We start from the raw sequence: 21878 nt of genomic DNA on the forward strand, positions 1-21878 counted from the left end.
GATTTGGTTGCTGCTTATGACAAAAACGACGAAACAAACAAACAATGTTAGGAAAGACAATCCACTCACGTTACTAATCTAATGTACGCTTTGATCTTATCTCTTACAAATAAAAAGCACAGATCTTCATCTGATTTCGGGAGAAACTTTGTTAAAAGCTATGGCGAAGAAGATTGGAGTGACGATGGAAGTCGGAAACGATGGTGTTGCTGTGATCACCATTTCGAATCCTCCTGTTAACTCTCTGGCCAGCCCAAGTATTAAAAAGCTCCTTACTTTTGATCTCATTCACTGTGTTTCTTTGTTAGCTGATTTTTGTGGGATCTTTTTCAGTTATTTCTGGGTTGAAGGAGAAGTTTCAAGACGCGAATCAGAGGAGCGATATCAAGGCCATCGTCTTGACAGGTAGATTTCTTTTTTGTTCGAATCATGTATCGATCTTAGCGTTGGTAAAAATTGTGAATTGTGTAAGAAGAGTTTGAAAGTTCAATCCTTTTTTTGGTTTGGTTAAGGTCCTTGAATGTATTCTGGATCATTTCAGGCAACGGTGGAAGGTTCTCGGGTGGTTTCGACATCAATGTTTTCCAGCAAGTTCATAAGACTGGTAACAAAATGTTTCTTCTGTTGTTAAGTTTTTTTATAGTGAAAGCATATTGTGTCCTGTGTTGTTGACGATATTGTTTCTTGGGCAGGGGATATATCACTTATGCCTGAAGTATCCATTGATCTTGTGTGCAACCTTATGGAAGGTATCTAGCTTAGCCTTCTTTTTGTTTTGAAGGATCTCAATATGATAGCTTGCAATTGTTACACGATGTGATATTGATACTGTTTTCTTGTTATCAAAGACTCTAGGAAGCCGCTTGTTGCTGCAGTTGAAGGATTAGCTCTTGGTGGTGGTTTAGAACTGGCTATGGTAAGACTTTTCAAGTTTAAAGTATCTTTTTGTTGTTGTTGATTATTGTATCACTCGTAATTCTTTAGGCGTGTCATGCTCGAGTTGCTGCCCCGAAAGCTCAGCTAGGCTTACCAGAGCTGACACTTGGAGTTATTCCAGGTTTTGGAGGTATGGATTTGTTTGTTCAGCTTGACTCTTCTTTTAAAGCTGACAAAGACAGTTTTGTTTATCAATGGATACCTTTCAATAGTGTTTGGTGAATAACCAAGCTAATTGTGTCTATGAAGGAACACAACGTCTTCCAAGATTAGTAGGCCTTGCAAAAGCAACTGATATGATCCTGGTATAAATGGCATTTTTTGCAGTTACCAACAGTTTAATTACCAAAATCTGATTTGTTTGGCTGATAAGTTTGTTACTTTTGCAGCTTTCCAAGTCGATATCATCAGAGGAGGGGCAGAAGTTCGGTCTCGTTGATGCTCTGGTGCCGTCTGGAGAATTGTTGAGCACTTCCAGAAAGTGGGCTCTTGACATTGCACTTGGACGTAAACCCTTTTTACGTTCACTGCACAGGACCGACAAGATTGGTTCTTTATCTGAAGCTCGTGCTATACTGAAGGATACTAGACAGCTAGCCAAGAAGATAGCTCCGAATATGCCTCAGCACCATGCTTGCATTGATGTCATTGAAGAAGGAATCGTCCATGGAGGATATAGTGGCGTTCTCAAGGTGACATTGACACTGTCTTCTGGTTTCCTTAATTTGTTTAATAGCTTTTTGTTTTGTTAATAACTCTCCTTGATTCACTATGCAGGAAGCAGAAGTTTTCAAGCAGTTAGTAATGTCAGACACTGCAAAGGCTCTTGTTCATGTTTTCTTCGCACAGCGTGCAACATCAAAGGTGAGATTGGCCAAACCCTTTTAATCCTCCTAAAGCTATAGTTTCATTAGGATTAAACTGCACTGCGTTTGTTGCTCCTAGTACTTCTTGTTTCCACGCCTGAGCATATTTTAAAACACTTTTCAGGTGCCTAATGTAACTGACGTTGGATTGAAACCGAGACCGATGAAGAAAGTTGCAGTTATTGGTGGAGGTCTGATGGGTTCTGGCATCGCCACCGCTCTACTTCTAAGCAATACAAGAGTTGTGCTCAAAGAAATTAATCCAGATTACCTCCAGAAAGGACTAAAATCAGTTGAAGGTTCTTATCTTATCCAGAACATATCCAGTTATTATATAATAAAAGTATATATCTTGGTATTATAAGAAGTTAGAAAGGTGTATAAACACCTCAGTGAGTTGTTTTGAGCCAAAAGAAGCATACATAGCATATGATGGAGTAATAGACTATATGGTTATCACTGTTCCTGTTTACAGTAGATGCAATAAAGTTAATTTTTTTCTTGTGACAGCAAATCTCAAAAGCTTGGTATCTAGGGGAAAACTGACACAAGACAAAGCAGGAAAGGCCCTCTCGTTGCTCAAGGGGGTACTCGATTACTCAGAATTCAAAGATGTGGACATGGTTATAGAGGTATGCCTTACTCTTTATCTCCCTTCTCTTTGGTTTCAAGTATAATCAAATCTAGTTAGTGAATAAAATTTTCCTCTGACTATAAGGTGTTGCTTCTGGTGTCATTTTTCAGGCAGTGATTGAAAACATTCAGTTGAAACAAAAGATATTCAAAGAAATCGAAGAGGTCTGTCCACCACATTGCATCTTGGCGAGCAACACATCTACTATCGACCTCAACGTAATTGGAGAAAAAACTAACTCAAAAGATCGCATAGTTGGTGCACATTTCTTCAGGTGCATATTCAATGTCACAAAGATTTTTCTACTTTTTTGTATTTTTAATGTAACTAACAGAGGTTTATCTGTTTTATACAGCCCGGCACATATCATGACTCTTCTTGAGATTGTTCGTACAGAGAATACTTCTGCTCAGGTGATCCTGGATCTCATGTCGCTTGGAAAGGCCATAAAGAAAGTTCCAGTGGTGGTTGGAAACTGCATAGGCTTTGCAGTGAACAGGACATTCTTTCCGTATACACAAGGTGCTCATATGTTGGTCAATCTAGGTGTTGACTTGTTCAGAGTCGACAGGGTTATCACCTCTTTTGGCTTGCCACTGGGTCCTTTCCAGTAAATCTCTCCCTCCTTCCTTATTTCGTTACCTACCGCTTTTTGAATGTGTGTAGAGAGCTTTACTCTTTATGGGATGACTTACTTCTCAGGCTAGGTGATCTGGCTGGACATGGGATTGGAATGGCAGTTAAGGAGATATATGCCAAGGCCTATGGTGACCGCATGTTCAGATCTCCACTGACCGAGCTTCTGGTTAAGAGCGGGCGAAATGGTATGTCATTTGCTCTTGTCTTTGCAAATTTATCATCTGCCCACTTTTAATATTTTGCTGCTTCAGGCAAAATCAACGGGAGAGGATACTATATTTATGAGAAGGGAAGCAAACCAAAACCTGATTCATCAGTGCTTTCAGTTGTTGAGGAATCGAGGAAACTTACCAATATCATGCCCGGTGAGAAGGTATGAACAAAAATTATGTTTTACGAAATATAAGTAGTATTATTATTTGGTAGTTTTCAAAAGTTAATAAAGCCTCCTTGTCTTTCTTTTGCAGCCTATATCAGTAACTGATAAAGAGATTGTTGAGATGATCTTGTTCCCTGTGGTTAACGAGGCGTGCCGTGTCCTGGATGAAGGAGTTGTGATCCGAGCCTCAGACTTGGACGTTGCCTCTGTCCTTGGAATGAGTTTTCCTTCTTACCGGTAAGAATTTTAATGTAATTCAGAAAAGAAAAATTCTGCTCTGTTTGCACTTAAAGTTGAAGTATCCATCTTTATCATCTCGTTGAGTCTCTTTGGTCATTTGTTAACAAGTCAATAAGCAAGGTTTTTTCTTTGTTTTTGTCTGTCACTAAAAAGTTGGTGATGATCATTTCTCTTTTGTTTTTTGGTTCCTTGTTGCAGCGGAGGAATTATTTTCTGGGCAGACACGGTTGGACCTAAGTACATATATGAAAGGCTCAAGAGATTGTCCGAGACTTATGGAGGCTTTTTCAAACCTTCGAGGTATCTGGAGGAAAGGGCAATGAATGGAATGCGTCTGGTAAAGTCTCTCTCAACTTTCTTTTACATTTTATGATATCACAAGAGAACACAGTTCCCCAACTAAGTTGCCTATTAACAAATAGCTTGACAAGGTGAACATGGATTAAACCCCCCCAAGCAGAGTTATAGATATAATATCTTGAGACTAAGTTTAGCATTGACCCATGTAGATTTGTTTTTGTAATTTGGTTCGCTAAGGCTGCAAAGACGATCGTGTAGTATGGTTATAGCCTACTTATAGCTATGAAATAAATGTTTCCAAGCTTATGAATGCAGTACTAGTCCGGCTATCATCAGTTTATTCATTTTTTCCCCATTCTTTTTTCCCTGATTCATGATGGAACTCTGGTTTTTTACTGCAGAGTGAACCTAAGGCGTCATCGAGGTCTCGAATGTGAATGCACAAGAAGGGAGCTTAAAAGTAATCGTCAAATAAACGTTTGAAATAAGTTTATGGAGAGGTTGAAAGTGTTAATCACTAAATGAGAGAATAAATCAGTTTAGTGTTAATCACTAAATGAGAGAATAAATCAGTTTCTCTCTTTACTTCAAAGCAACGGTTACTAAGCTGTTTTGTTTTAAACACACACTTATTATGTTCTTAATAAAATGCTTGTAGCGACTCCATTCTCATGTATGTGTTCCAATGGTTAAATAATTTTCGTCAAACAGAATAATATATCATTTACATCTTTTGTAAAATTGGGGATTTTATTATATGTTACTCTCTAATGTTACATAAGTTGAAAAGAGAACATCATAACCAGACATGAGAAACAAAGGATGCCTCAGCAACTAAAACAATCAATGGAAAAAAAAGTTACAGAAAACTAACAAGTAATAATAATAAATAACTCGTGTAGTAAAGAAACAAAGCTCTCTCCAAAATCTGGAAGAGGCTTTTAAAGAGGAGACAAGAAAAACTATGGTAACATTACCTCGTAAAGTGAGGCAGGTGGTGAGGAAGCTTGTTGTTTATGTTCTCTCTGGTAAGTTATTTTTGTCCTAAGCAGAGTCTTTCTTCTCCGGCAAAGCTGGAGGTTTATGAGGATGCTGAGTGGTTGATGTATTTGTTGTGGTCGTTGGCTGCAATGGCTGTGGTTTGGTGAGTGTAGGTTGAGCAGTGGTTGGTGGCTGTGGTATTTGCTGAATCCCGTTCTCGGTTTTCACCGTTGCGCTTGCGGTTGGGGGTGGCTGTATATGTCTTCTTGCTAAATATGAACACTTTGATTCTGCAAACCAACAAACTTAACTAAACATTAGAGAAGAAACTTTCTCGCTGAGTTGTGTGTGAAGGACTAGAAACAAGTAACAACAGTACCTTTTATTTCTGCGTAAGAGATAAGTCGACTAAGGCAATCTCTGAACTTGGTTAACACCACCCTCTCCTTCTCTGCGTAAATCTCTGACTTCTCCTGTGAGTTTGTTCCGCAGCCACCAGGGTCCACTGAACCATTAGGTTCAGCTGCTGCTACCATGAAGATAGTGTCTTGCTCATCACACATCAAAGCCAGAGTTGCTGGAGATAGTGGCTTTCCTTTAGAGGCATCTGAATTGGAACCCTCTGGTTCAGACTTATCAGCTTGGTTTCCATCAGCTGCAACCATCTCAACATCTTTATTCCCTTGGGAGTTATCTTGAGCAGAAGAAGCTAAACAAGTTTCTGTTTCATTTCTTTTATCTAAGAACAAAAATAAAGGAAGGTCAATGAATAATACACAGAGAGAGAGAGGTGAAACGTCAGCAATAAAGAGTCTTTCACTCAAAGTTAAACCTGTTAATGTCTTTGCTGCTTCTCCAGCTACAGCCACCAACACAGAGCAAAGCGCTTTCACATCCTGAGGTTGGATTATATCTGCTAAGAGAGACCTTCAAAAAAATATACAGCATAAACTTCAGTTCTATGCAGCTCTTTGGATCAAATAGATAACTTGAGAACAGCAGAAATTTCACCTATATACAAACTTTGATGGAGCTGCCGATGAAGTGCCACCAGGCCTAGAAACAGTTGCTGGAGATGTACCTGAGGTTGGGCCACTACTTCTTCCATTATTTGCCTAAACACCAGTAACAAGATTGCACTTCATTAAGCAAGGGATATAAAAAACATATATAGACGAAATTGGGAACTTGCAAAACCTGTTGAAACTGGCCAAGTCGATGAGAAGATGAATCTTTGGTTGCTTGGTTGAAAGAGATATCATGACCTTTCCTTCTCTTAGGTGCTGGGGAAGGAGCAAAGCCAGAGGAGCCAACAGCTCCAGTAATGGCTGCGTTTGCCGCTTGTTGGAGATAAGCCATGTTGTTGGCATGTTCACCGTGAAACAGAGCTTGTCTCTCTTCACTTCCGTCAAAGTTTTTGCAATCCAAGCATCTGCAGTTCTCGGAGCAAAGAATGTTGGCTTGAAAGCACTCGCAATACTTCTTAAGGCATCCTGATTTCTTGCAGTGGCATCCTTTGTTATGTTTCCCTAACAACACAACTTCACCAATCTCCTCCTGCAAAAGACACATCAACAGTCTAAGCATCTCACAATGTAAGTGCTTTTATATTTATCAGTAACGTTGTTAATCCTCAAAGAACGTACCCTTTTATCCCTAACACCATGTGGACTGCTAGCAATTTTCGGCCTGAAAGCATTTGGATTCCGCTCCAGAGTTGCTTCAACAGCATCTCGTCTTGCAGGTTCGTTATCAACGTTGTTGAAACAATTGACACAGTTACAACCATCACAATATGTTCCGGACGCAAAGCATTCACAGTACCTGAAAAGGTACATGTAAGTTTATGGAAGCACAAAAGTTAAAGCCTAACCAGAATCTATAATTTGTAACTCAACAATTAACGGTAGATAAAAGGGAAAGATATGAACGAGTAAAAACAATTTAATCACACTAACATGTCTCCCCGAACTTGAAAAGAAGAGGTTACTCACACAGCTCACAAATAAACAACAAACATAACAAGTTTGTCAATCTCTAAAGATGAATGGGAAGAAGACATACAGTTTCAAGCAGCGGGAGTGTTTACAGTTACACTGCTTCTTCTTTTGAGGGGTTCCATCTCTACCTTCCACAATAGGCCTCGGTCTAGATATCGGAGATTCCGGCTTTCTGCCAAAAAAAAAAAAAGAAGAAAAGGTTGAAAATTTCGAAAATCATTGAAAGGTGAATAAGAGTGTACTAAGAAAGCTTTAATCATTGGATATGTTAAAGATTCCAAAGGTTGAAGATTTAAATCAAATTTCTGCAAATTCAATCACTAAAAGTTTGGATTTTTCACAAAAATCAAACTTCTGCAAATCCAATCGTATGAATTTTTCTTCACAAAATTTTCAAAAAATTCTAGAAGGAGGAAGCAAATAGCTCAATTAGATAAAACTTACGGATGCCTAATTGGCGCGTTAAGGATTGGTGACTGTGACGGCGGGTTAGTCACCGTCGGTCGTACCACCGGATGAAGCCGCGACGCCATCGTCGTAATCGGTGAAGAAGAAACGGAGGAAGTGACGATTGTCTTAACCGCCGTAGCAACGACAGTAGGAGACAGTGAATGTTCAGCGGAGCCACCAGTGAAGTCGAGTTGCCTCGCTGGCGTCTTCGCCGGGAAACCAGACTCATCAGTTACACCTTCCTTTTTTGGCGGGAATCCTCCTCCTCCTCCTCCTCCTCCGCCGCCTTCTTCACCCATCTCCAAAATTTTCGAATCTCCAAAGGAACCCAGAAAGTTTCCTTTTCTAAAATTGACACAGATCAGCTCAAAGTAACACGCGGAGAAAACCCAGATCCGTATCCCCCCACGACGGAGCGCGAAAAAAAGAATCAGAACCGATTCGCGGCGGCTGTTGGGACTTTGAATTTGATCCGCGTATAGAGAGGGAGAAAGTGATAAGCTTCGACAGAGAGAGAGATGGGGGAGAATTAGGGTTTTTAGCTCACGAAGACGATGACGACGAAGCAGAAGAAGGAAAAGCCCTCAAGGAAGGATACTTTCGGTTTTGTGTACTTCCTTCTTCTTCTTCTTCTTCCACACAGCATCTCTCCTCCCTCTTTCTAACATGTTTTGAAATTTCAATTTTTCTTAAATTATATTCGACGGTTAGATTTGCGCGGCGTTTTGATCGTACGGTTTGTGTTATATTCAGTGATCCAACGGTTTGAATTCATAAAAGCTTTATGTTTCGCCCTCTTTCCACCGTTCGATCGCCTCTGAATTAAAAAAAAACTATCTAAAAGACCTTTAAAATGTGCGTGTTTTAGATACCTACCAGTTGTGAACCGACACGTAGGCAGACTAGTCGTCACTCTTACCGTCGAGTTGTGGAAGTACGAAAAGAAGAGTAGTATTTTAATTTCTTTCCGGAACTTTTTTTTTTTTTTTTTTTTGCATAAAGAGCACAAAAATTCGCTAAACATTCAAAATTTAGCACAAAAGAATCTAAGGTGTAATTTTCAGGGGAATTTTTCGATTGTCTAAACGATGTTCCCCAAGACATACACTGTTCTGATATCACTAAGCGTTTCTCATCCTGTCTCTGTCGCCACCACGCTGATCGTCTCTCCCTCCTCTCTCTAAGTAACTATCACGGCGGTAATCTCTCATTGGCGGTGGTGGAGGGTTGTCTCTCATTGGCGGCGACCTGCTCCTCTCTCTTGAATGTCGTCCCCATCCGCCACCACGAGGTGGACTGAGAGGTGGTCGTCTCTCATAGTGAGGTTCCGGGACCCAGTCAGATGCTAATCTTCTGTTTGGAGGATACTCGAGGTTTGAGTAACGCAGACGGTCTCCTCCTTCTCTGTCTCTGTCTCTCCATGTGGGATGGTCAAGTCTTGGCGGCGGGTAGTCTCTAGGATAGCCACGTGGAGGAGACCTGTAGCCATTGAAGTCTCTTCTTGGGGAGAGATTCACGGGAGGAGGAAGAAGACGAGGCGGTGGAGGAGTATTGGCAGGTGCATAGCGACGCCTCTTGCACTTGAAACACACTTCTCGTCTGGCAAAGTTCAAGTTACTGCATCTGTATCCATAACAAAAACAAAAATAAACATACAAATGAAATCTATAAACTTCGGTAGATTAAAGATAAATAAACAAACAAATCAAGAGTTCTTATTCATAGCCAAGGAGTAAGGATACTTACAGTGGATCAAGACAGTACCAATCTCCATCTCTTGGTTGCACCTTTGGATGATTATTGTTTCTGCCAAAGCCATCGCTTTTAAAAGGGCGGCCATGAGTAGGTTCAGGCCCATCAAAGCGACGACCAACTCTAGCATGGGGTGGTGAATAGTCTCTGTATCTCCCAGATGATTCTCTTCTGCTGCTGAAATCTCGGCCACCACGAAGTGGAACTCCTGAATAATTCAGATCCGAGCCGTGTCGGTGGTGATCTTCAAATGGACGACGGGGTGGTGGTGAGCTAGAACTTGCACGAGTTCTATGCCCTACACACACACACAAAAAGAAGAAGCCAGGGTAAGCACAATAGAAAACAGTGAAGTGCTGACAAGGCCGTTGGTGGCTCAATACCAGTCTTTGACCGCCAAACATTAAGTGTTTACACCGAACAAACCATACGAGAGAAAAGGGAATTGTTGTTATTCATCTGAAGCAGTGTTAAGAAATCTCAAGAACACGTCAAGTGTAACTGAACTCTTAGCTATTACACAGCCAATAAAGAACTCGCAATTCATAAATCGAAACCATAACCGAGAAAGAGAACTGGACTGGGATGTAATTAACTGTGGAAGAGATACGAACCATTGTCACTCTTATGACGATCGGAGCGGGCAAATGAGGGACGGTCACGAGAGTCATCTCCGGCGACGGCGTGGCGGTCGCCCTCTCCGTCGTTGCTACCGGAAGGACGCACGACGAGACTGCTTATGTGAGGCGGGTGATGCTGCGGCGTCCGATCCTCTCTTACACTCGACCCCATTTTCTCTCCGATTCACAAGGCCTGCTGAAATCTCGATGTCCGTTTCCCCACCCCCCCAAGAAAAAACCCTAAGGGAGTGTAATAAGCTGTGTGGAAGGAAACTGTCGTTTATTTATCTTTTGGCCTCTCAGCTTTTGTCTAATTTCTAAAACAACCCCTTAAGTTTATTATTTAACATGATAGTCCAATAGACTGATAAGCGGATTCTTTACGTGTTATTTTCACATGATGAATACGCAGAAACTAGTTTTGGTACGACGACTGAACCTGTAACTAAGAGTTTGATCATGTAATTTGGTCAACAGATAAGCAAAAAAACTGGATGACAACGAGGATTCGTAGCCTTATTATATCACTCATTGAACCATCATGAAAACTTATGGTGAACAAGAAAAGAGGAAGTTATTAGTACAAAATGGATAAACAGATAATACAACGCTTTTATAGCACTTTAGAGAGCTCAATGCTGGATTGTAAATGTAACCGTTTTCTATTCCAGAGACAACACAATCTTGACACAGCAGACGGATTCAGGATGATCAAGATTCTCAATCATGGCGCCAAGGCAAGTGCAATCCAATCCATCTGAGATAACACACAAAACTGAGAATCAATGAAGAAACAGAGTTATGAGAGAAGAAAGCAGCAAACGATTCCAAAAGCAACTTCAAAATACTGCAACCATTAAAGTTAGCAAGTTTCTTAGCTAGGCCTAGTAGTATGAAGAAGAAAGAGGCAAAGCTTTTGACTGCGTACCTTATATGCCATTCAGGTTCAGGGGAACTCTATTGTAAATCCACTACTTGTAGGCTTCACATTCACAGGTCCAAAGCCATCTGAATCTGAATCCATTTCTCTGTAATCATTCCACTTCCTAGGAGAATCCTCCTCATCTGGTCCACTCATTGCCGGAGGCACATAGAGCTCTGAGACAGGTACCGGAAGAGGCTCTTCCTTAAAATATTTATCACTCAACATCTCCACAGCAGTAGCTCTCCTAGCTGGATCATAACAGATAAGCTTCTTGAGCAGCGCTATCACTTCCCCCGAATGGTTAGGAAGACATCCTTCTACACCAAGAGGAGACTCTACTTCAGCAAACGAGATCGACTTATAGTCAGGAAGATCAACACAGCCTGGCCAAACCTCTTCGTTTAAGTTCCCCAGCACGTTGGTCACTCTGCTGATCTGATCAATATCCGAAACTCCAGGGAACAAAGGCTCCAGAGACAAGAGCTCCGCAAACACGCAACCAAGCGACCACAGATCGATCTCCAACCCATACATTGTAGATCCGTAGAGAAGCTCCGGTGGTCTAAACCATCTGGTCCCCACGCAAGATGTCATCAAACCTTCTCCACCACCATCCAATCCCTCATCATAAGTAAAAGAGTTCGTCCCGAAATCATCATCCATTTCGCTAACAGTACACGTGGCAAGACAAGACGCTCCGTCTCCATCAGGCACGTTGGAGTCCTTATCAGTATCGTCTCTCAAAACTTGCTTAGCCTTGAGCTCTTCCACCTGCCGAAAGTACTCGTCTCTACTCAGTACTTCCTGTTCCTGGCCTTCTGACCCTTTCTGAGAGGAGTTCACATAATCAGGAATCACTTCTGGTGGTTCCCTGCTGGCTTCTCCTTCTCTCTCTTCCTGTTGGTTTTCATCTGTAGCGAGGTTATCAGACTCCATGAGTATCCTAGCCTGTAAACAAACCAAGCAGCCAAACACACACATTATTACAAACTTGATTCAAAGATCTAAACTTTACAATAAGGGTAAACTAAATTTGATTAAAAGATCGAAACTTTTTACAAATCACCTGACCAAAATCAGCAAGCTTGAGCACTCCATCATCACCAATCAACATATTCCCAGGCTTTAAATCTCTGTGAACGATCATATTCCGATGACAAGCATCGACGCCATTGAGAATCTGAACCATCCATCTCTTGATCTCCCCAACGGAGAATCCATCCCCTCCTCCTTCCCCTTTCTTCTTCCTCCTCTTGGCGTCTCGGATCACTGCGGCGAGATCAGACCTGAGGAACTCGAGGACGATCACTGCGTTCTCGTCCTCACGCCAGAAGTACTCGTGCATAAGGACGACGTTGGGAGATCCGTGGAGGATCGAGAGGGCGTCGATCTCCCGGAAGGCTGATTGGTAGTCGAAGATCTCCTTGAGAGCGACGGTGAGGCCGTCGGAGATGCGGCGAGCTCGGTACACGTCGGCGTAGGCTCCGGATCCGACTCGCTCGAAGATCTCGTACTTGGCGATTATCTCCGGCCGGGTGTGGATACTCCAGCTGCTCGCCGGCTGTTTATCCATTACGGCGTCGTTTTTGAACAGATCCTTCCCCCCCTTGTTTCCCGGTTTTTGACGATGATGATAACATATAACGCTAACGAATTTACCCAGAGTTGTAAATTACGAAAATACCCTCTGTAATTTTATTCCTTTGGTACTGATTTTTAACTAATTTACCATCTGCTTATGCTCTACTGTAATTACCTGTATTTATGAGCATTAGTTTATGGAGATAAAGCATGACATTTCAATTTTTGGATGGTAAAACCGTGGGGTTCGATTCGATGTTGGCTTAGTCCGGTTTGATGTCTACTCTTATTTGAGGGTGCTACAATCTATACATATATATATACATAAACATGGCCTTCAAATGATGCAAACATTGTTAACAACAACACAAGAATATTTGTTGGATGCTATCTGCTATGCTACTATGTGCTGCTTATAACATGCTTTTCATCTGTATTTGCTTAACTATGTCACCTGCTATGCTACTATGTGATTTAGTTAGATATATTAATGAGCATGTATAAGAACATTAGTTTATGGAGATGGACATTTCAATTTTTTGGATTGAGAAAGGAGTTGTGATTGGTTCGATATTGTTTTAGTCCGGTTTTAGTGTGCATCATTATTTTTGTGGTGTCATAGAGTAGTGTATCACCACAAATGATGACTCTACATGGCCTTCAAAATGATGCAAACAATGTTAACAACAACACATGAATATTACTGGAATCCAGCAAAGTCTACACAACAAAACATCAAGAGAGAGAGAGAAAAAGCAGAGAAAGGAACTTCACATACAAATTAAGAGAACCAACAATTCCCTTATCTTCCATAGTACCAATAAACCGACCAGAGAGAGAGAGAGAGAGAGACAATGTTGCTGGGACTTGTCACTTCACTTGTGTTATGTCCTAAGCTGTGGCGCAGCCTCCACAGACAATGCTCCTGCATATTTATAACTCTTGTTTGTAAGCTTTTTTTTTACTTTAACCTCTTCACATAGTGAAAATCATAAGAAGAAGATACAAAATAATTAAAAAAAAAGGGCTTACGCAAAGGAGCAACCGGATCTTCTGTGTTTCTTCTTATTCCCAGTGACCTCTTTCCTCCACGGTGGCTGGAGAACCACTTTGATCGCTGTGTCAAACACTGCTTTCACATTCTACAACAAAAGACCAAGGCAAAGTTCAACAAAAAAAAAGACTCTGATATTGTTTTTATTCACCAAAACATTCGCTTTCCGAGGAGAGCTTACCTGTTGAGTCTTGGAACTGCACTCGATGTAAGCAGCTGCACCGATTTGCTTCCTCAATTCCTCTCCCTGTCTCCACAAACAAAGTCCATAAGCTTGAGAAAACAAAAATCAATAAAGAGAGATTACGCAAATATACATACCTGAGTAGAGGTAATGACATTGGTATGATCAGCGAGGTATCCCTTATCATCACGAAGATCTTAAGGAACACCACAATGTAAAGGTATCAGCAAAGAAAAAAAAACTCAAAAACAAAAAATAAAATTTGCATACAAAATTACTTACCTAGCTTTGTACCAACAAGAACTATGGGAACATTTGGAGCAAACCTACGAAGTTCAGGCATCCACTGTCCAAAAACAAAACAATCAGATTCAACATTCACCAGAACTCACAATCAAACATCTATTTTCAATAAAAGACAAATACCTTCTTAAGTACATTCTCGTAACTGGCCTTGCTGATAAGAGAAAAGGCTAAGACGAAGATATCAGCTCCTCTGTAACTCAACGGCCTCAACCTACTGTAATCTTCTTGACCTAAACAACAACAGTTTCTGTGAGATTATTAAAGGGGAGAGAGACTTATGCAATGTCATCAACTTGAATTCTTTGGCTCAATGGATTTTTTTAGGATTAAAATTATGAAACTTTGTTGGTTTTTTGTTTTGTTTTTTTTACCAGCAGTGTCCCATAGCCCCAGATTCACGATCTGTCCATCCACGGAGACATTGGCACTGAAGTTGTCGAACACAGTCGGTATATAATCCTGAACAAAACATCAAGAATCATGAGGAGACGTGACGATATAAACCCACAAATACACTAGATCTCTACCTAAAGAGTTCAAAGCTTAAACCTTTGAGAGACCCAAATGAAATCTTTGAAACCCAGCAAGAAAAATTTAAAGCTTTACAATTGAAAATGAAAAAAAAAAGGAAAGGAACTCTCACAGTGGGAAACTTGTTGCTGGTGTAACAGATAAGCATACATGTCTTCCCGACAGCTCCGTCTCCGACAGTTACACATTTAATGAACTTTGAAGCACTCATTGTCTTACAAAGAACCAGAATTAAGACCCCAGAAGAAAATTAAAGAAGAAGAGTGCTGGAGAAGTGTGGAGATAAGCTTTACAAGAGTGTGTGAATTTCGATATGTTATTAGGGAGAAATGAATGTTTGTAGAGAGAGAGAAGAGGAGAGTTAAATGTGTCGGATTCTCAGGTTTCGTCCAAGTCAATAGTCTCTCTAAAAAGGGTCAAACTTTTATTGTCCCTCTCATTAAATTTCAAAAACTAAGCACAATTGAAAACTTATACTATTATATAAAAAAAAGAAAATGATTTGAAATTAGTCCTTCGGTTTCTATAACCTTTCTGTCAAAAAAGTTTGGTATTATTATCAACGGTTGAGTTGAAACACGTATCGACCGTTGCGAGATACGACACAGTTTCGACCTTTTGTCCTCTTGTTGGTATACAGCTAAGTGTGTCTGTTTTTTTTTTCTCTTGGGAGTTTCACGTTTCTTCTCATGCACGAGTTTCTCTTGAGCCCTTCCATGGATTTTTCTTTTATATTTTAATCCTAACTCTTTTATTATTTATTTCTTTTATACAAGTGGAGTTTCAACTTTTTGTAAACCTCAGAATACTTCTTTTGTTCCCCCAACATTCAAATTCGAATATTCCTCATATGTATGTGGGCCAATTTTGAATGGAATCGTTGGGTTATACTTAGAAGTAGATTCATCAGGTTTAGTTATGTTGGTGGTCATGACTCATGTCCATAGATCAAAACAACAAGCCCATTCATTTACATGTTGCTTGATTATGTTTTTCTTCATAATCTACTATAGTTAAATTTGATGCATAGGATGATGAAGTTCTCAAAATATAGTTAATGGTCATTATGCTTTGCAATCTTTGGTGATAGCAGCGGTTAACACATAACCAATATTTTGTTTTTCCATTTCGTTCGGGACAAGCAACTCCAATGTTGAACACAATTTTTGACAATAGTTTAGAGAGCACAACACGAGCTACGGCATTGTCAAATAAAAGCATACACGAGAAACTAAAGTTATAGCATTTGCAAACAAGTTTTGGAAAATAGCAAAAGAACCGAGTTGGTTTCCTCTTCACTCTACTCATCATCATCCTCGACGTCTTCAATATCATCAAACTCAGAATCATTCCCAGACTCACTCTCTGAATCACTCAGCACATACTTCATCTGCTTCCTGTTAGCTCTTTTTGGCCTCGATGAGGTTCCAACCGCCACAGTCTCGGTACTCTCCTCCTCTCCTTCCTTGTTAGCCAACCTCCCCAACACCGAACTACTCTTCTTGTTGAACGGGGAAGATCTCATCTTCCTCACTTTCTTCTCCGGTGACACAGTAACAACCTCCGCAGCTGGCTGCTTCTTGCTCGCCGCTGGTCCACGCTTCCTCGGAGCTGCCGGTGGTTTCACGGCTTTACTCGCAGCCGCTGGTTTCCTTCCTCCTTTTGCTGGTGCAGCAACCTCAACCACCACGTCGTCTTCATCGTCATCCAAAGAGATTGCCGCTTCTGTTGATAAACCAGCATAAAAAACGTATTTAACTTCATGATCATTCAATTGTGGTCTGTTTCTCAAAAATGTTATTATGAACTTACTGCTTGGATTCTCAGAGGTGGAGCCGAAATTGTATTGAGCAAGCCTTTGTGCTAGATCCATCATCTCATCATCATCAGCCTTTACATCGGCAGCAGGCGCCTTCTTTTTGGCTCCTTGTCTACCTTTCGGCTTGGCCACTTCCACTACGCTGTCACCTTCACCAATCAATAAAAAGGTTTCCAAATATATACGTCAATCAGATCCATACAAGAAAATGTTTCCAAATACTATGATGATTCACTGAGTTTTAGTACAGGACATACCTATCTCCATTGCAGAACTGGAAGCCGCCTTTGTTGTTTTCTTTGGTGCCTGTTTCCTTGGCGCTGCTGTTTTACCACCCTTTAGTGGTACTCCAGCCTTGTTCCTGAGCTTCTGTTGTGCTTTCTCTATCTCTTTTTCGGCTTCAACATCTTTCTGATCAAGTTTCTGAAAAAAAAATGGAATAAAATATTGCATAAACGACTAAGTGGCAATTTTGTAAAAGCAAATATAGGGTTTAGGGTTGTGAATGCTTACATCAAGTTCTGCATCAAGAGACTCTAGGTCTCTGAACCAGAGAGATCTTGGTGTGGCCTTCTTCATCTCTTCGACTGCTTTCTCCATTTTATCTCTCTCCCCACATAACTCCTGCACTTTCTCTAGAGTCAACGTAGCTATAGCTAGTGACAACAGGTAGTCATACTCTGAACCAGATATAAACGTTGAGCGTGAACCAGGAACGGCCAAGGTTTCTTCAGATTCTTCTTCAGCTGAATCCGTTGCTCCAGCAACCGCGGCTTCAACAGGCTTGGCCTTCTTGGGGAATGGTGTGAACCCTTTCTGTCTCAACTCCTGGACAAGATCAGACTTCTTCCTGTTGTTCACTATGATTTCTCCACTGACAACTCCATGAATAAACTTCACTTTGTTCTCTAGTTTCAAGAGCTCAAGTTCCAGATTCTCCAGGATAACTCTCTGCATACATAACAGACAGTTAACGTGTTAAGCCACTACCTCAATTGCTGAAAACCTTTAAAGACTGATCGAATTATAAGATGTACAAACCTTTCTCTTCTCATAATATTGGAGCCTGAGTTGGAAGAACTCTTCAAGGACTGCAAGGTTGTATTAAACGTTAGTGTCTCTTATGAAGACCAAAAACAGACTGAACAATTTGGATCTGATTCTTACTTTGTTCTGGAGTCGCGTATTTCTTAATCAAATTGTTTTCATCAAATAGATGCATATTTGTTGTAGCGATTGTCGTGGTAAGTTTGAGCATCTTCAAAATGCCCTCTTGCCGAGCCATCATCATGTTCTCCTCGCTAAGATGAAGCTCAAAATCCACAGACCTATCATCATTGTACGCCTTAACGCTCTGCAGAAATAAGAAGAATGAGTAAATAAGAAGCATCTAAGAATATGATCGTTTTCTGATCTTAGGCTTTTACCTGAAAATAGGGGGTGTTATTATTTGTCTTCAAAGCCTCCAGGAACTGCTTATAATCTTCGCTCCACCTTCTGATTGGTAGCTCCGTAACACGGATAGTTGTTTCGCCAATCTCCTCATATACACCAGTGATAGTGTAGGTAGACCCGCCTTCCTTGGACGCAGTTTTCTCAATTGTTCCTTTAAAATTCCTATACCAAGGATCCATAGCCACCATACTTTCACCATTAAGTAGCCGCCTTATGTTGGCAACAATATCTCTTGGGTTGTAGTTAGGTATGAATGTACTCCACCCGGTTCCAATTCCTTCACAACCATTGACAAGCACAGTTGGAATGATGGGCATGTACCTAACAAGGAATAACATATCAAGTTAGTCTCTGCAAAAAAAAAAAACGTGTGTACTGAAGAGAGTAAGGAGGACTTTGTCATCCCAACGAATTACCAAGTTGGCTCTATCTTCTGCCCATCTTCATTCAAGTAATTAAGGAGGACATCATCATCCTTGGGAAACAACACCCTTGTTGCTGAAGAGAGCTTAGTGAAAATGTATCTTGGGCTTGCTGCATCTTTTCCACCCTACCACAATCAATGTACAAGATGAGTATGGACATCGAGATAAAAAGAACAGTTTCAATGTCTATACTTACCATGTTCCGTGTGCCATATTGACCAATTGGTTGAAGCAGGTTTATGTTGTTGCTGCCAACATAATCCTGCGCCATGCCAATGATCGTACTGGCAAGACTCTGCTCGCCGTGATGATATGCCGAGTGCTCAGATACATAACCAGAGAACTGGGCAACCTTGGCCTCCTTTGTGAAATTCCTTTTAAACGAACAAAAAAGTATCTTTCTCTGGCCTGGTTTGAGCCCATCCACCATGGAAGGAATTGACCTTTGAAGATCCGCCATGGAGAATAAGATAAGTTCTTTGTTTACGAAATCACTGAAGGAAATTTTCTGTTGCTTCTGATCAAGATGAGTGCCAGGCTGAAAAAATAAACCGACATCAGAACATGCAGAAATAATGAGCAAAGAACAAATATTTAAGGTACTTAATTGTCCTGCATACCTCAAAATGTGAAAGCCAGTTCTTTCGAGCTTCAATTTTTTTTTTACTAAATGCAAGTTCAATCGCTTCTCCATCTTGTTCATCCTCCCAAACAAAATCCTTTTGGTGAACATCAAGGTTTCCAAAGTACTCTTTGCCCTCCTTAGACGTACTTGTTCCCAACCCCTAGAAAAACACAGTGACAGTTCATAAACAAAGAACATGAGACGTTTACAAGAGTACTAACTTAATAGTTATAACAGAACGCAAACCTTGTAGTATTTAATAGTCCAACCGGTTGCATTACCACTCAGACTTTCTTTCCAGCTTTCATACTCAGGCATGGAGTAAAATGACAGAACTTCATTCTTGCGCGTTGCCTGAGTACAATGTATTAATTTGCAGTTGTTAAAATTCATTCCCAAGCACTAAGATATTATACAAGGAAGAATTTATATTTACCTTCACAATGGGGGTGATAAACTCAACTAGGAACGATGGAACCTTCAGTAATGTTGGCCAAAAAGAGTGGATGAAGTTGATTAAGAGACCCTTTATATGGGAACCATCGTGATCCTGAACAAGGTGGACAGAGAAAAGTTCGTTAAATGAGCATATAAAGAGACGCACACATATATGTAGCATATGCGCTGAATGCAGAGACAGATAAGAATACCTGATCTGTCATGATCATCATATGCCCATATCTCAGTGAGTTAACGTTTTCATACACCATATTTTGCTTAAGTCCAAGGATCTTCTTGATATTCTCAATTTCCTTATTGTTAGTGATCTGAGTGGTGGTGGCTTCCCTGACATTCAACAACTTTCCTCGGAGAGGGAACACTCCGTAATAGTCACGTCCCACAACAGCCATCCCCGCCATCTAAACATAATGAGTGTTAGGTGTCTGTTGGGGTAAAACAATATAAGTAGCTGACAAGAGATCAAAAACCACTTACCGCTAAAGCCTTAGCTGAGTCTCCTTCGGTCAGAATCAACGTACAGCGTTGGGATTCCTTTCCCCCAGCTTTGTTAGCGTCCTCCAACTTCTCAACCTGAACCCTGTCAGTCTTAGTTCCATCGCTTTTCTTAAGATCTTTACTCTGCTTAAAAGTTGCCCATGAAAGCAGATTTTCCACTACTCCAGATTTAGCCACTGGACATAAAATGAAACAGAAGCAAATTTTAAGCACTCTTCAAGAAACCGAATACATTAGTGACCCAACAAGAAAAAAAGAAGCACAACAAACCTTTCTTCAAAATATCTTCTGAAAGCTCGCATTTAGACCCGAAACTGCTCTGACGAAGGGTCAATGTTTCTTTGGTTTGCGAATCAAAAGCAGGATTGTCAATCAAGGAGTTGACAAACACCCACAGATGGCTCTTAACATTGTGAGCCTTGACGTTAGCGGTTTTGTTCTTCTTGTTCACAATACCAACAATGTAGTTCGTGATCTGACTGGTCACATAGTCCACATGCGTCCCACCCTTGATCGTAGCAATAGAGTTCACAAAACTGACCTGAAAGAACACAAGAAAACATTGTTAAAACTTCTACTCAGTCTTCGCGAGATGAGAGTGAGGGTAGTATCCAGCCAAATCCATACCTGTTGAAACTGTCCTTCACTAATGCTCACACAAACCTCCCATCTGTCATTAACTTTCTCGACCATCCTAATGACAACACAAAAACCAAATGACAAAATTCAATTCCGAGACACAATCTCCCAATCACTTGCATAGTACAAAGAAAGAACACAAACCTTGGGAGAGGCTCAGTCGTTGACTTGTTGGCTGCAGTCAGGTACAGATCAACATAATCAGTGAACGATTTGATTGGAATCCGTTTACCATTCAGCTCCACCTTCACAGTCTTTCCCAAACACCCAGCAATATCAAAGACCCTTTTACTCATCAAAGCAACCACATCGTCTTCTAAATGAGTCATCCCGAACTTCCCCAAGTCGGGTTTGAACGAGACTTTGGTCCAGTTATCGCTCTTGTTGCACTTGGTTATAACCGGTTCAGACTTCTTCCCCATGTTGTTCTCAAACACCTACACATCACCACAAAATGTTAATCTAAAATGTATCAATCGATCACAGAATCATAAACCTAAATCAAGCAATGTCAAATCACATATGCAAATGAATCAGAATCGTACCTGCTTGTACTGCTTCTGCCTTTTGCCATCGGCTGTTTCGATCGTGAACTCCGTGGAGAAGATGTTCGTAAGCTTCGCTCCGTAACCGTTTCTCCCACCAGTAGTCTTCTTCTCGTTATCATTGTAGTTACTGCTAGTCAACAGATGACCAAAGATCATCTCGGGAACATACACGCCTTCCTCCTGATGGATCTCGACGGGGACTCCATCTCCACTGTTACAGACGCTGATCAGATTCCGCTCGACGTCGATCACCACTTTGACGGAATCCATCTTCGGATCTCGCTGCTTGTTGTCAGCCGCGTTCACCAGAATCTCGTCGAAGATCTTGTACAGGCCAGGGACGTAGGTGACGGGGCGATTGACCATCTCCTCGTTCTCGTACACCCAGAGAGTTTGCGTGTGCTTCTCGATGGATCCGATGTAGGTATCGGGACGGAGCAAGATGTGCTCGAGCTGAGATTTCTTCTGGTACATCTCCTCGATCGTCTTCCCGCCGCGAGAAGCCGCCTTCGCCTTCGCGACATTGACGTTGTTGCTGGATTGCAGGGGGAGTTTGGTAGCCATGGGGTGGGGTGAGGGGGGGATCGCGAGTTTCTGAGAGGGAAACTGTGTAGATCTGGAGGAATCGAGTGAGGATTGAAGAAGTCTTACGAGATTGGGCTCAGAGTTAGGGTTTTTTTCTGGAGAGCAGAGAGTGAAGTGAGAAGACGACCGATGGAAATATAGGAGAGTGTGAGATGATAAATAAATATTAGATGAAAGAGAGAGAGAGACAACGGTTGGGCAGATCAGAATTCGAAATTTGAATTTGCGATGGGAGCGGGATAATTAGGGTTTTTCAAAAAGTATTCAACATCGTACGATGAAATCTGACGGCTGCAGAAGATTTCGAGATGAAAGAACCAAAAAAAAAAAAAAGGTAAAAAGATATTTTATGATAATTATTAATAGGGCCCAATTAAAGCCCATTGTTTTCAGAATACAACCATGACTCAGTTTAGCCCATATTGTGAAACAAAGCTAATATGTGTC

At 41.1% G+C, this 21878-nt stretch overlaps 6 protein-coding genes across 8 annotated transcripts; 1 reads left to right on the forward strand and 5 right to left on the reverse strand.

Annotated features, from left to right (window-relative positions):
- LOC106375554 (peroxisomal fatty acid beta-oxidation multifunctional protein AIM1) lies at positions 1 to 4660 on the forward strand. 2 transcript variants are annotated; one of them, XR_007318362.1, is made up of 19 exons: positions 1 to 257; positions 334 to 405; positions 542 to 604; positions 693 to 749; positions 849 to 916; positions 985 to 1066; positions 1186 to 1241; positions 1326 to 1628; positions 1714 to 1800; positions 1927 to 2101; positions 2313 to 2434; positions 2547 to 2710; positions 2792 to 3046; positions 3139 to 3260; positions 3327 to 3448; positions 3543 to 3691; positions 3893 to 4031; positions 4396 to 4515; positions 4551 to 4660. XR_007318362.1 is itself a non-coding variant. In XM_013815499.3 (18 exons), exons 1-18 carry the CDS (start codon positions 161 to 163, stop codon positions 4429 to 4431), a joined length of 2169 nt encoding a protein of 722 aa, XP_013670953.1. In that variant the 5' UTR covers positions 1 to 160; the 3' UTR covers positions 4432 to 4660. The 2 variants fall into 2 exon arrangements, 1 of the variants encoding a protein (XP_013670953.1); XM_013815499.3 differs by having other exon boundaries at positions 4396 to 4660.
- Positions 4661 to 4725: 65 nt separating this feature from the next.
- Positions 4726 to 8089, reverse strand: LOC106398334 (protein tesmin/TSO1-like CXC 5). The gene is made up of 8 exons (XM_048745412.1): positions 7420 to 8089; positions 7040 to 7147; positions 6622 to 6799; positions 6173 to 6532; positions 5987 to 6090; positions 5808 to 5902; positions 5355 to 5714; positions 4726 to 5265 (listed from the first exon to the last, which is right to left on the reverse strand). The coding sequence occupies exons 1-8, from the start codon at positions 7722 to 7724 to the stop codon at positions 5039 to 5041; spliced, it is 1737 nt and encodes a 578-aa protein (XP_048601369.1). The 5' UTR covers positions 7725 to 8089; the 3' UTR covers positions 4726 to 5038.
- A 300-nt stretch (positions 8090 to 8389) lies between these two features.
- LOC106375556 lies at positions 8390 to 10052 on the reverse strand. Its single transcript, XM_013815501.3, has 3 exons — positions 9792 to 10052; positions 9172 to 9475; positions 8390 to 9048 (listed from the first exon to the last, which is right to left on the reverse strand). Exons 1-3 carry the CDS (start codon positions 9967 to 9969, stop codon positions 8547 to 8549), a joined length of 984 nt encoding a protein of 327 aa, XP_013670955.1. The 5' UTR covers positions 9970 to 10052; the 3' UTR covers positions 8390 to 8546.
- A 223-nt stretch (positions 10053 to 10275) lies between these two features.
- On the reverse strand, positions 10276 to 12354 carry LOC106375557 (cyclin-dependent kinase F-1). 2 transcript variants are annotated; one of them, XM_013815503.3, is made up of 3 exons: positions 11789 to 12354; positions 10726 to 11670; positions 10276 to 10572 (listed from the first exon to the last, which is right to left on the reverse strand). In XM_013815503.3, the coding sequence occupies exons 1-2, from the start codon at positions 12293 to 12295 to the stop codon at positions 10744 to 10746; spliced, it is 1434 nt and encodes a 477-aa protein (XP_013670957.1). In that variant the 5' UTR covers positions 12296 to 12354; the 3' UTR covers positions 10276 to 10572; positions 10726 to 10743. The 2 variants fall into 2 exon arrangements, with proteins under 2 accessions (XP_013670957.1, XP_013670956.1); XM_013815502.3 differs by having other exon boundaries at positions 10276 to 10554; positions 11789 to 12353.
- A 627-nt stretch (positions 12355 to 12981) lies between these two features.
- On the reverse strand, positions 12982 to 14870 carry LOC106374298 (rac-like GTP-binding protein ARAC7). The gene is made up of 8 exons (XM_013814359.3): positions 14491 to 14870; positions 14219 to 14306; positions 13968 to 14077; positions 13824 to 13887; positions 13679 to 13737; positions 13539 to 13604; positions 13336 to 13445; positions 12982 to 13228 (listed from the first exon to the last, which is right to left on the reverse strand). Exons 1-8 carry the CDS (start codon positions 14587 to 14589, stop codon positions 13195 to 13197), a joined length of 630 nt encoding a protein of 209 aa, XP_013669813.1. The 5' UTR covers positions 14590 to 14870; the 3' UTR covers positions 12982 to 13194.
- Positions 14871 to 15474: 604 nt separating this feature from the next.
- LOC106375558 (DNA topoisomerase 2) lies at positions 15475 to 21578 on the reverse strand. The gene is made up of 18 exons (XM_013815504.3): positions 20844 to 21578; positions 20443 to 20735; positions 20287 to 20353; positions 19930 to 20200; positions 19639 to 19835; positions 19353 to 19562; positions 19139 to 19252; positions 18949 to 19056; positions 18698 to 18862; positions 18274 to 18615; positions 18069 to 18202; positions 17625 to 17973; positions 17365 to 17551; positions 17239 to 17288; positions 16711 to 17148; positions 16455 to 16620; positions 16191 to 16346; positions 15475 to 16103 (listed from the first exon to the last, which is right to left on the reverse strand). Exons 1-18 carry the CDS (start codon positions 21408 to 21410, stop codon positions 15679 to 15681), a joined length of 4239 nt encoding a protein of 1412 aa, XP_013670958.1. The 5' UTR covers positions 21411 to 21578; the 3' UTR covers positions 15475 to 15678.
- Positions 21579 to 21878: the final 300 nt, after the last annotated feature.

Source organism: Brassica napus, chromosome C1 (genome assembly GCF_020379485.1).
Source record: "Brassica napus cultivar Da-Ae chromosome C1, Da-Ae, whole genome shotgun sequence".
NCBI lineage: Eukaryota > Viridiplantae > Streptophyta > Magnoliopsida > Brassicales > Brassicaceae > Brassica > Brassica napus.

What these genes read in the sequence shown, in the direction of transcription:
- LOC106375554 (XM_013815499.3), top strand. Translation starts at nt 161, where the DNA reads ATGGCGAAGAAGATTGGAGTGACGATGGAAGTCGGAAACGATGGTGTT. An exon ending in ATATCATGCCCGGTGAGAAG is followed by an intron (nt 3,449 to 3,542) that starts GTATGAACAAAA and finishes TTTCTTTTGCAG; the next exon opens with CCTATATCAGTAACTGATAA. An exon ending in CAATGAATGGAATGCGTCTG is followed by an intron (nt 4,032 to 4,395) that starts GTAAAGTCTCTC and finishes TTTTTACTGCAG; the next exon opens with AGTGAACCTAAGGCGTCATC.
- LOC106398334 (XM_048745412.1), bottom strand. Translation starts at nt 7,724, where the DNA reads ATGGGTGAAGAAGGCGGCGGAGGAGGAGGAGGAGGAGGAGGATTCCCG. An exon ending in GACTTGGCCAGTTTCAACAG is followed by an intron (nt 6,091 to 6,172) that starts GTTTTGCAAGTT and finishes ACTGGTGTTTAG; the next exon opens with GCAAATAATGGAAGAAGTAG. An exon ending in CTCTTACGCAGAAATAAAAG is followed by an intron (nt 5,266 to 5,354) that starts GTACTGTTGTTA and finishes GTTGGTTTGCAG; the next exon opens with AATCAAAGTGTTCATATTTA.
- LOC106375556 (XM_013815501.3), bottom strand. Translation starts at nt 9,969, where the DNA reads ATGGGGTCGAGTGTAAGAGAGGATCGGACGCCGCAGCATCACCCGCCT. An exon ending in TCGTCATAAGAGTGACAATG is followed by an intron (nt 9,476 to 9,791) that starts GTTCGTATCTCT and finishes GTGTGTGTGTAG; the next exon opens with GGCATAGAACTCGTGCAAGT. An exon ending in TGGTACTGTCTTGATCCACT is followed by an intron (nt 9,049 to 9,171) that starts GTAAGTATCCTT and finishes TTATGGATACAG; the next exon opens with ATGCAGTAACTTGAACTTTG.
- LOC106375557 (XM_013815503.3), bottom strand. Translation starts at nt 12,295, where the DNA reads ATGGATAAACAGCCGGCGAGCAGCTGGAGTATCCACACCCGGCCGGAG. An exon ending in AGCTTGCTGATTTTGGTCAG is followed by an intron (nt 11,671 to 11,788) that starts GTGATTTGTAAA and finishes GTTTGTTTACAG; the next exon opens with GCTAGGATACTCATGGAGTC.
- LOC106374298 (XM_013814359.3), bottom strand. Translation starts at nt 14,589, where the DNA reads ATGAGTGCTTCAAAGTTCATTAAATGTGTAACTGTCGGAGACGGAGCT. An exon ending in GGGGCTATGGGACACTGCTG is followed by an intron (nt 14,078 to 14,218) that starts GTAAAAAAAACA and finishes GTTGTTGTTTAG; the next exon opens with GTCAAGAAGATTACAGTAGG. An exon ending in AGATCCGGTTGCTCCTTTGC is followed by an intron (nt 13,229 to 13,335) that starts GTAAGCCCTTTT and finishes ATAAATATGCAG; the next exon opens with GAGCATTGTCTGTGGAGGCT.
- LOC106375558 (XM_013815504.3), bottom strand. Translation starts at nt 21,410, where the DNA reads ATGGCTACCAAACTCCCCCTGCAATCCAGCAACAACGTCAATGTCGCG. An exon ending in GTGAAGGACAGTTTCAACAG is followed by an intron (nt 20,201 to 20,286) that starts GTATGGATTTGG and finishes GTGTTCTTTCAG; the next exon opens with GTCAGTTTTGTGAACTCTAT. An exon ending in TGATGATCATGACAGATCAG is followed by an intron (nt 19,253 to 19,352) that starts GTATTCTTATCT and finishes CACCTTGTTCAG; the next exon opens with GATCACGATGGTTCCCATAT.